The sequence below is a fragment of the Diospyros lotus genome, chromosome 3, assembly GCF_014633365.1.
Source record: "Diospyros lotus cultivar Yz01 chromosome 3, ASM1463336v1, whole genome shotgun sequence".
In the NCBI taxonomy this organism is placed as follows: domain Eukaryota; kingdom Viridiplantae; phylum Streptophyta; class Magnoliopsida; order Ericales; family Ebenaceae; genus Diospyros; species Diospyros lotus.
In genome coordinates, this window is record NC_068340.1 from 13,265,241 (window position 1) to 13,277,623 (window position 12,383).

Genomic DNA, 12,383 nt, shown 5'->3' on the forward strand with positions numbered 1-12,383 from the left:
TTGCTGAAAATTTATCCTATTTCAGCAATGATCAGGGTATCCAAAATCAGTCCACCACAAATGAAGATCAGCTTCTTTTTCTTCCCGAACTTCAGCCCAATTCTTCTAATTTTTCTCCTGTTGATCCTAAAGATGTTCCTAACATGAATCAGGAAGAGCCTGACCCTAAGACACCTCACCCATTGCAAGTCTACTCAAGACAGCAGCCATCAGCTCCTTGCCCAATGCAAGTTCCTACATCTAATCCATCTCATGCATCTGCTGTCAGTCCTCAATCTATTACAAATGATGACATTGCCAGCCCTTCTAACCCCACATCAGGTAACTCTTATATTCCTGAGCCTATGGATTCTATTTGTGAACCTCCAAATGACCTTGATTAGCCCATTGCCCTTAGGAAAGGCACAAGAGCATGTACCAAACACCCTAAAAACTTGTTCTTGTCCTATTCCAAGTTATCTTTTCCACATAAAGCCTTTTTAACCAGCCTACAACATTACCATTCCTAAACATTTTTTCGAAGCTTTGAAGGATGAGAATTGGAGAAATGCTATGGACGTTGAGATGGCAGCCCTAGAAAAGAACAATACTTGGGACTTAGTTCCATTACCCAAGAGTAAACACCCGGTTGGATGTAAGTGGGTTTACACCTTAAAGTACAAATCAGATGGGTCTCTTGATTAGTACAAAGCACACCTTGTGGCCAAGGGCTATACTCAGGTATATGGAGTGGATTATCTAGATACATTTGCTCTGATTGCTAAGCTCAATACTGTAAGAGTGCTTCTATCCCTAGCTGCAAATTTAGGCTGGTCACTTCACCAATTTGATGTTAAAAATGCGTTTCTGCATTGGGGTCTAGAAGAAGAGGTGTACATGGATTTGCCACCAGGGTATAGCCCAAACACTCGGGGGAATATGGTATGCAAATTGAACAAAGCTTTGTATGGCCTTAAACAGTCTCATAGGGCTTGGTTTGGCCGATTTGCACAAGTTATGTTAAATCTCAGATATAAACCAAGTTAAGGAGACCATACTCTTTTTATCCATCACTCGGCCACAGGGGGAGTGACAGTGCTAATTGTTTATGTTGATGATATTGTAATCACAAGAAATGATGAGGAAGGAAGGAGAAAACTCAAAGACTGCTTGATTCGTGAATTTGACATCAAAGAGTTGGGGCGGTTAAAATACTTCTTAGGTATAGAAGTTCCCCATTCTAGGGCAAGTATCTTCATTTCCCAACAAAAGTATATTGTGGATCTTTTAAAGGAGACAAGGTTGTTAGGTTGCAAGGCAACTGCAACTCCAATCGAGCCTAATCACAAGTTGGGTGAGTTCCTAGAGGAGAAGGCTGTTGACAAGGGGTCCTACCAATGACTGGTAGGCAAGTTGATTTATTTAGCCCATACCCGACCAGATATTGCCTATGCAATAGAAGTAGTAAGCCAGTTCGTGCATGAGCCTAAAGAGACCCATCTAAGAGCTGCTTACAGAATATTACATTATTTGAAAGGAACACCGGGGAAGGGAATTATGTTTAAAAGAGGTCAGGGTATGAATATTGAGGCCTATACAGATGCAAATTATGTTGGGTTAATGGTAGATCGAAGGTCTACTTCGTGTTATTGTACTTTCCTAGGAGGCAACCTTGTGACCTGGAGGAGCAAAAAACATCATGTTGTAGCTCAGTCTAGTGCAGAGGCCAGAGATTAGATTAATAGCTCTAGGTGTTTGTGAACTACTTAGGTTGAAAATTCTTCTAGATGATCTAAAAATTGAAGTGACAGGCCCTACGAGACTATTGTGACAATAAATCAGCCATAAGTATTGCTCACAATCTAGTTCAACATGATAAAACTAAACATGTTGAAATAGACAGGCACTTCATCAAGGAAAAGTTGGATAGCGGCTTAATTTGTACTCCGCATATACCTTCTTGTGATCAGCTAGCAGATATTCTAACCAAAGGACTACTAGCAGCCGTATGCCAAAGAACTATCAGCAAGCTTGGAATGGATGATATCTACTCTCAAGCTTGAGGAGGAGTGTCAACGGATATGTTCCAAATTTGGTGTCAATGATTGATTCCTAAATCAATCAATGATTTCTTGATTTATTTACTATTCTTGTTGTATATCTTTTATTGTCATTCTTTCCATAATTGTTGTATCTTACAGATTTGTATTCTTTCCTTATTCTAGGATTAGAATCTTGCTAACATTTAGAAACTTCCTAATCAGTAGAGGAAGTTTTGTATATATATATTACTCCCACAAGGGATAATGCAAGAGGGAATTCACATTTTCAGCAAATACTTTTTGACACCTATTCCTTCAAGAACAACAAACTTATAATCTTCAAAATCCAAAGTTGATGTGCTTTTAACCTTCCCCAACTTGCTGGTGTACACCAAGGTTTATCTTTAACAAATTTCTCCTCCAATGGTGTCACAGTGACTTTTCCGGCAACTATCGTTCTCGTCTTGGCATCTTCGACTTGATTTATAGACAAAATATCCGATGCCTCAATGTCTTTTACCAATTCTAATTGTTCCCCAGTTTCTTGTAAGTCAAAAGTCTGAGGAAGGACTCCAGCACCAATATCCTCCTTATTAGTACTTTCCGAATCAAAACACTTCTCCTCGAGATCAAAGTAATCAAAGAATCATTTCTCCACAATTTTGACTTCTCCTAGTACTACTTTACTTGAAGAAACTCCCAAGGCTAAATAACATCATTCACAATGCCCTTCTCATTACTTCTTTCTTCCTTAGTTTAACTCTTTGGTTTGTTAATGGAATACTGATTCCATGGACTGTTAATGGAATCTTGATTCCTTGGACAAGTAATGTATGGATCTCCAACTATATTAGGGACTAGTCTCTTTCTTTGAATAATTGGATCAGAATATTCCTTAGAAAGTGTTCAATTGGAAGATTAACCCGATACCATTTTATCGTCATAATCATGAGTTCATCTGGCTTTTGGTTGAGGTTAGCAAATGTTTCCTTGATTCCTGTATCCATCTCCACAGTTCAACTTCTCGCCTTCAATAAGGAATACCTAAACTACTTCACTCTGAATCTACAACCTTCAATGACTCAATCGATTCTGTTATAGCCTTCTGAAAATCGCCTCTAGATCTAGCTCTGAAACTACTTCCAAAATCGCCTGAATTCCACTCCTGAAATCACCTTCCTGAATCACCCAAGTCCAAGTTAGTAGCCAAGGTCCACCAGCTCTGCTTTGCCTTCGAAATTCAAACCTAGAACTGTTGCTAAGAATTGCCGGAATAACAGCCAAGAATCGTTGGCTCTACTTCGCCTAAAAAATCCAAACCTAGAACAGCTGCCAAGAATTGTCGAAATCACAATCGAGAATCAACTGGCTCTGATACCAAATGTCAGGAACCTAGGTTTAACTTAGGGTTTTAAGAGGAAATTGGAAGTAACCGAGGGAAAGAGAACAAAAAGGGAGGAGGAAATCAAAAGAACAAAGGAAGAATTCAGAAAGAATAGAGAAAGAGAGAGAGATTAGGGGGAAACCAAGGAGCAAATCGAGAGAGAATTGATGAGAGAGAATCTGCAAATCTGATTATCATTTGACTATGCCTATTCTACAACTAATTTAGCCTATTTATAGGCTTTTCTATCTTTCACTTATAATAACAACTAAAAGGTACAATCAACTTCAACAGCAAAGTAAAACTAGAAAGAAACACATATAATATATAATTACTATTATATCCTTGGTGTCGTAACATTATTCCTTTGAGAACTAATATACTACAACCACAACTCTATTATGAGTGTACACCCAAAGTCTTGACATCTCCCCCCGCTCTTCTCTGGAAATTCAATTTCATTTCCTGAAGGCAAGGTGAACCAATTACATTGGAGCTTCTATCATTAAGTCTACATTACAAATTCATTGATGATGTTTGAAATTTCACCAAAGAAATTGCAATGTAGGCTTAATGATGGAAGCTCCAAATTCCAATGTATTTGATTCACCTTGCCGCTAGGAAATGAAATTGAACTTCCAAAAAAGAGTGAGGGGACAGTGAATATTAGATCAACAGAATAGCAGAGTCCTCTCTCTTTTACTTATTTTATTTATAAGCAAAAGTGTGCTCCTCCTCTTCTCGCAGCTAGCTGTGAACAGCTATTTAAACCACGCTCCTCGCCTAAGCCAATTATTGCTAGTTATAATAGATTGCAAAGTTGCCACCATCTGGCCCAGCCTACGTGGCTCATTTAACTGATTCTTGTCAGAAAACAAGCAGGCTTAATTAATCGAATAATTGGTAGATTTACTCAAGTATTTTTGGAAAGCTGGAAAGCTGTGAATTAAGAAGATTTGGAAAAGTTTTCTCATGTACAAATAGAGATTCAATGTACAGAGATTAACAGTTTTAGTCAGTAAATTAGGGAGTATATTAGGGATTCTCTCCATTATAGGAATTCCCTAATTAAAGGTTTTCCTTTTTGTAGATTTGTCTACTCACTACATATTTAGGACTGTAAAACATTAAATGAAATCAAGCAGTTGTTTTTTTCTCAAATTCTTTCATGGTAACAGAGCCTTAGGAATTCTTTCTGTGGGCAATTTTTTCCCTTCCAGCCTTCATCGCCACTGCTGTTTAGCTGGCCTTCCGTGGGCAATTCTCCTTTCGGGCCTTCATTGCCATTACTGTTCTGTCGGCCTTCATTGCAACTGTCTATCAAGGCCTTCATTACCATTGAAATCACTGTTTCCCTAAGTGCCTTCATATTCCTATGGATGTCAACTACCTCTGCCTCTACTGACATCATCTCTCGCAGCACAGACAAAGTGCCAGCAACTCTGGCAACTGACAAACTCCAACAAATCAGTGCTACATAATTGACTCAACGGGATGAACTATTTAAAATGGTCACAATTGATTAAGACCATTTTATAGGAAAAAAGGTAAACTCAATCACATACTCAGAACCGACCCTAAGGAGGGAGATCCCAATTTCATCTCATGGGACGAACAAGATTCTATGATTATGGCATGGCTCTGGAACTCTATGTCACAGGAGATCAGTGACACGTGCATGTTTCTACCAACTATAAGGGAGATTTGGGAATCAATTCGACAAACCTATTCCAAAGTCAAGGATGTGGCTCAAATTTAGGAGTTGAGGGTTAAAACCATGCCAACAAAGCAAGGAGATAAAACTGTCATAGAATATGTGAATTTGCTGAAGGGGGTGGCAGGAGATGGACCAATACTGGGTTATAAAACTGAAAGACAGCAAGGATGCAGCCATGTTAAAGGCATTTATTGAGAAGGATTGAACCTATGGTTTTCTAGCAAGACTAAATGTAAAATTTGATCATATGAGAATCCAAGTCTTGGGTAAGGAAGATCCGCCTTCACTTAATGAGGTAGTAACAATCATTTTGGCCAAGAAGAGTAGAAGAGGAGTGATGTTGGAGACAAAATGTAATACCTCAAGAGCCCAGAGAAGAGTAGTATATATCGAAAATAAGTAAGGAAGGAAACAATACCAATTGGATACCTTTTGGATTGAATGTAGGCAAAGAACTCCCGAGTTAAGCATGCTTAAGTTGAGGAAGCTTATGGATGGGTGATCCCTGGGAAGTTCGCGTAAACCCATCAAGGTAAGTTGTTTAGGTCCTTACTATCGCTCGATACAGGATGCTACAGGTGGTATCAGAGCCGACCCTTGGTGAAGGCGGTCCGATGAGGGCGAGGAGTGGTGTTGGGGCTCGAGGGCCTAGACAAAGAGCGGTTTCTGGCAGACTTCTAGGATGGCAGCCCCCAAAGGGAAGAAGAGCTGGGATCAGTTATAAGGTCGCATGATGAGAACGTCATGTGCTCAAGGAGGGGATAATGTAATACCCCAAGAGTCTAGAGAATGGTAGTATATATCGAAGATAAGTAAGGAAGGAAACAACACCAATTGAATACCTTTCGGGCTGAATGTAGGCAAAGAACTCCCGGGTTAAGTGTGCTTAAACTGGGGAAGCTTAAGGATGGGTGACCCCTGGGAAGTTCGCATAAGCCCATCATGGTAAGTTGTTCCAGTACTTCCTATCGCTCAATGCGGGCTGTTATACAAAACCACCGAAAGCTTTGGCCATGCTAACAAAGGCTGCAAATCGTGGTCCAAATGAGCATTGGAAGACTGAACCAAAGTCTGCAAGTGGGGAAGAAAAGGACTCTCTATGGTGCACTTACTGTAACAAACTAAGACATACTCAGGAGAAGTGTTAGAAACTGCATGGGAAACAAAGGCAGACAAAATAAGCTACAAAAAGAGAAAGCACGCCAGGTGACAGCACTGCGGGGAGAAGAGAAAGACCTAGAATCTAAGGACTTCAATAAAGAGGAGATTGACAAAATGTGGAACCTCTCGGCAGCTCTTGAGAAACCTTCAAGTACCTGTTCATTGGCACATTCAGGTAAGTTTCCAATCTCTCGTGGTTTAAATGTCTCCAAAAGGTCCTTTAGAAACTCATAGATTATTAATTCAGGACCCACATATCACATGACTCATGCCTCTCAAAACTTTAGCACATATACTCCTTGTTCGAGCATCAGAAAAATATTCACTGCAGTTGGCTCACCAACTACAATAGCTGAAATAGGATATATAAGAATCAGCCCAAAACTCACGCTTAAAAATTTCCTTCATGTTCTGAACTTGTCCACAAATTTGGTATCGATCACCAAAATCTCTCGAGATCTAAATTGCAAAATTATATTTTTTCCAACTCATTATTTATTTCAAGACTAGGATTCAGGAATGATAATTGGACGTGCTAAGGAAAATGACAGATTATACTATCTTGATGTGTTTGAGAGACCAAACATCATCGAGCAAAATCATCCCCTAACTCTCCTATCTGAACACCACTCCACCAATGAAGACTTGATCTGGCCTTACCATTATAGACTTGGTAATCCCTCTTTTAAAATTCTTGAAATTATGCTTCCTTTCTTGTTCAAAGGATTAGAAAATAAACCTTTTGTTTGTGAGGTGTGTGAGTTTGCAAGACACAAGAGTGCATCCTTTCCCATCACCAATGAAAGGAGCTTTGTCCCCTTTGATTTGATTCATAGTGACATATGGAGTCCATCCACAATTCCTAATATTTTTGGGCTCGTTGGTTTGTGTCATTCATTAACGATTATATCAAAATTACTTGGATTTTCATGCTCAAACCCAAGAGTGAAGTTAGTGATGTACTTCCGAATTTTCTTTCCATGATAAAAACCCAATTTGGTGTCCAAGTTAAAGATTTCGATCAAACAATGTTAGGGATTACTTCAATCAAACCCTATCTATTTTTTTTTCCAGAAAGAAGGGATCATTCGTGAGTCATCTTGTGTCTATACCTACCCCCCCCAAAACAAAATGGGGTAGTTGAGAGGAAAAATAGTTATCTCTTTTCCACGACCCGGGCATTACTATTCCAAATGAATGTTCCAAAACATTATTGGGGGGAAGCAATTCTCACAACCACTTATATTATCAACCACCTTCCTAGCCAAGCATTAAGTCTCAACAGTCTCATTAAAGGACTATCACAGTTTTATCCAAGTCTTAGCATCACCAACCATCTTGTTCCTATAATTTGTATATGTATCTCGTATGTTCATATTCATGATCAAAACTGAGGGAAATTGGATCCAAGAGCTCTCAAAAACATCTTTGTGCGATATTCTTCAACTCAAAAAGGGTACAAATGCTAATCATCCACCAACCAGAAAATTCCTCATCTCTGCTGATGTAACATTTGATGAAATAGAGCCATACTTCACCAAACCTTATCTTCAGAGGGAGCCAACACGTGGAAGATAAGGATTTTTCCTTCTAGACCTACCACCAACTAGGAAACATCAGTGGTACCCTGAACCTCAACTTGATCCTGAACCTTTTGAACATCCACTTAAAGCCCCATTTGAACCTGAACTAGAGCTTGTACCCTTAGATGGGGGCAATGAGGATGCTTCTGATAATAGGTTTTCTCAGGTCTACTCAAGAAGGAAAGAACTAGCTCCTGAACCGAGGTCAGTTCAAGCATCAAACCCAAATCCCAAAAATGAGGTAATACCTTCTAATCCTTCTCAGTCTACACCTAAAATTGATTGCCTATTGCCATTAGGAAAGGAACCAGAGAATATACTAAAAAGCCACGGTATCCAATTTTAGAGTTTTGTCATTTGTGAGATGCTCACCCTGTCATATAGATGCTTCGGTTGGGTTTTTGTATGGATAATTTTGTTTAGAAGATAAAGATGATAGAACCTATTAGAAGAATGAGTGAGGCTGGATTTTTCTGAGTTAGATGTTATATTATAAGGGATATTTTAATCTTTGTATAGGCTAAATAGTTGGTCTTGTAATTAACGCCCCTATGGTTTATAAATAAGAGGCGAGGGCTAGGCAGTCGGTCATAACAGCATTCATTCGTTCAATTGTGTTTCTGAATGCAAGTGAGATTGCAGAGAGGGAGAAAAGGCTTTGAGAGTGTGAGAGTCTTTGTACTCTCTTGTGTGAGGACAGTGAACTTGTGTGATAGAGAAAAGAGAGTTCTCGTAATCTTGTTCAACGGTTTCTAGTGGAATTTGCTCTTGGGATCAAGGCTGGATGTAGGATTGCATATTACAATCTGAACCAAGATAAATCAGCGCCTATTGCTTGGTTTGGTTGTCTCTTTTACATAATTTCTTTGTTGTTCTTTTCATTTCCAGTTTATATTATCGGTTGTGGGTGATTTCCAAGTGAGGAGCGTTGAGAGATTGGCAAACTAAGAGTATTGAATTGAGTTTCTAAGAGCTCCTAATCCTAACAACTTCCTCACAAATTTAAACACCGTGACAATTCCCAACACCCTTTCTAAGGCTTTATCCTGTGAGAATTGGAAAAGTGTTATTAATGTTGAAATACAGGCCTTGGAGAAAAACAATACATGGGAAATTGTAGAACCATCAAAAGAGAAGAAACCAATAGGGTGCAAGTGGGTATACTCTGTGAAATACAAAGCAGATGGGACACTAAAAAGGTACAAAACAAGGCTGGTAGCCAAAGAATATACGCAGATGTATGAAATAGACTACTAAGAAACTTTTGGTCTTGTAGCAAAAATGAACAAAGTGAATTCTATTGTCTTTAGCTGTAAATTTTAACTGGCCCCTTCAACAGTTTGATGTGAAAAATGACTTTCTACATGGAGATGTTGAGGAAGAAATATATATGGAGATTTCACCTAGTTATACTAAGAACGTAGCCCCTAATAAGGCATGCAAACCTAAGGAAGCACTGTATGGTTTGAAATAGTCCCCTAGAGACTGGTTTGGGAGATGCACTAAAGTGATGATAAGCATGGGCTACAAACAAAGTCAAGGAGACCACACTCTGTTTATCAAACCTTTGGGTTCAAAATGAGTCACAATCCTCATTGTATATGTGGATGACATAATAGTGACAGGGAATGATTAGCAAGAAAGGCATAATCTAAAACAATGCCTAAGGAGGGATTTTGAAATTAAGGAGCTCGGACACCTTAAGTACTTCCTAGGAATTAAAGTAGCGCGATCCAAGACATGGATTTTCATTTCACAACAAAAATACATTACTAATCTCTTAAGGGATACAAGAACGTTGGCATGCAAGCCTGCTAACTCACCTATAGATCCGAATCACAAACTTGGGAAGCTAAAGGTGACACAACAATAGATAAAGGAATGTATCATAGATTAGTTGGTCAGCAAATCTATCTATCTCACACACGCCCAAACATCGCTTATATGGTGAGTGTTGCGAGTCAATTCATGCATAATCCGAAGGAAATACATCTACAGGCGATCTACATAGTATTTCACTATTTAAAGAGGACTCCAAGGAAAGGAATATTGTTCAAAAAAGCATGCAAATATTGCACCTGAAGCCTATACAAATGTTAACCATGCAAGTTTAGTGACAGGCAAGGGATCTACCTCTGGGTATTGCACCTTTCTTGGAGGAAATTTAGTCACTTGGAGAAGCAAGAAGCAAAATGTGCTGGCAATGTCAGGTGCTAAATTTGAATTCTGAGCTATGGCACAGGAGATATGTGAGTTACTATGGTTAAAGATTATCTTGGAAGACTTAAAGATTAAGTGGAATGGTCCTATGAAGCTCTAATGTGACAACAAGTCACCTGTCAACATAGCATATAATCCTGGACAACATGACCAAACAAAACACATTGAAGTTAACAGGCATTTCATTAAGGAAAAACTAGACAGTGGTCTTGTTTGTACTCCTTATGCATCTTCAGAGTCCCAACTAATAGATGTGTTTACAAAGGGAATTGGCAACCCTCAGTTTTAGACATTAATTTCCAAGTTAGAAATAGACAATATCTATTCACCAACTAAAGAGGGAGTGTCAGAAAATATGTTGGCTTAATTAATCGAATAATTGGCAAATTTACTAAAGTATTTTTGGAAAGCCGTGAATTAAGAAGATTTGGAATATTTTGAATAGTCTCCTAATGTATAGATAGAGATTCAATGTACAGATATTGACAGTTTTAGTCAATAAATTCAGGATTCTCTCCATTATAGGAATTCCCTAATTAAAGGTTTTCCTTTTTGTAGATTTGTCTATTCACTGTATATATAGGACTGTAAAGAATAAATGAAATCAAGTAGTTATTTTTCTCTCAAATTCTGTCAATTCAAAAACATCCAAATGTCACACAACAAATCATGTCCATGTGGCTAATATTATTGTTTAATCATGTGCAAGATAAAGAACCCATCACATTCATACTCGAATAAATATGTTAAAATTAAAAAAAACGATCTTTTGAAACCATCTGTAAGACTCATTATATGCAAAAAAAGCCGTATACTAGCCCATCACCACAAGCTGCACATGACCGCCCTAGTCCACTTATTAGAAACAACAATTCTGTGGGATTTACAACATTAGTTCTGATTGCAACTGCCTTAGAAGTTAGAATATGACTAGTTTGCAACCATTTTGTAGCCATTATGTGGCTAAAAAAGTATATTGATTTTAAATTTTAAGGTGAAAGTAATTTAAAGTTACAAAATATATCATAGTTTAAAAATAATAAAATAAAATGAGCCTGCCCTTCAAGGACAACAGGCTGTTGAATTGGCTTGGCCCAACAAGCTATGGGTTGATCCAGGTTGGGCTAAGCCAGCCATTTGACATCTCTAGTATGAAACAAATCAGTAGAGGTTGTTAAGCATTAATGTTAGTGAAATTGAATAATGAAAATGAAAACTGAAAGTGAGCAGAAGTTTTTTGAATGTTCCACTTGTGTTCAAAATTTTGAAAACTTTTGAAAATTTTTTAAAACAAAAATAGATAATCATACAAAATTTTCTGTTTTTGTTTACAAAATTCAGGAAACAAAAATAAAAAACTGAAAACAAAAGTGTAATCAAACAGACCCTCAATAAACCTTATCAAAAATAAAATCTAAAATCTAACTTCCAAAATTTATATAGAATATAAATCCTAAGGGAAACAATGCCTAGACATTATGCACTTCACCTTTTCAAACATTATGCTCCTCATCATCTATGCATGAGTATCTATGCATGAGACACCTTTTCAGACATTATGCTCCTCATCATCTATGCCTGAGTATCTTTGAGTGGAGCACTACAACTAAACTTTTAAATTTTCATAGAACAAATACTTTTATCTGGTGGTCACAAATCTGCATGCATTTTTTATTTATTGGAAATGGTTGTGGTCATACAGAGAAGGACTAAATGAAAAAGAAGAATACTGCATGATCTTTTAAAGGTAACGTGGCTGGTAGAAAAGGTTACCATTAGCATTTTGTTCTGTCGTTGCAACTCCCGACACAGTGACTCAAGTTTATCTCGAACAGTGATGGCTACAAAAAGGGTTAAAACATATCATAAGGGAAAAAAATGAAAAAGATTATAAAAGGTAATTTAAAACGATGGATATAGTTTATGGACAAAAAAGTTAAGAAACAGATACATTCATTCGAACTCACTGTGTCAAATAAAAATGTGAACTAGTTTATCTATTCATGAACTTGCCTCACCTGTTTCCTGCAAATGTTTTAGTGAACTGGTGAAATTCAAAGATTGTTCTGATGAGGCCCTTAAAGAAAATACCTCTACATTTTCCAAAACTTCCTGAACTGTACCCAAGTAGGAGCTATCTACCCATTAAATGAATACTCATACAACTTAAATATTTCTATCCATTTAATGGTAAGCAAAAACATTATCCAATGGGTAAAATTCCTAATATATCCATATAAAAGACTTTTCTTTTGGTAGTAAAATTTTATTAGATGGTACCAATTCATGTGGTGTGG

At 37.7% G+C, this 12,383-nt stretch overlaps 1 protein-coding gene across 1 annotated transcript in view; it reads right to left on the bottom strand.

The window, feature by feature from the left end:
• The window catches only part of LOC127797106 (uncharacterized), a 91,872-nt gene that overhangs the window by 46,187 nt on the left and 33,302 nt on the right, over positions 1-12,383 (bottom strand). Inside the window, exon 5 of the mRNA XM_052329643.1 lies at positions 11,860-11,927. Within this exon, the coding sequence (XP_052185603.1) occupies positions 11,860-11,927 (68 nt within the window). The remainder of the gene's footprint in view (positions 1-11,859; positions 11,928-12,383) is intronic.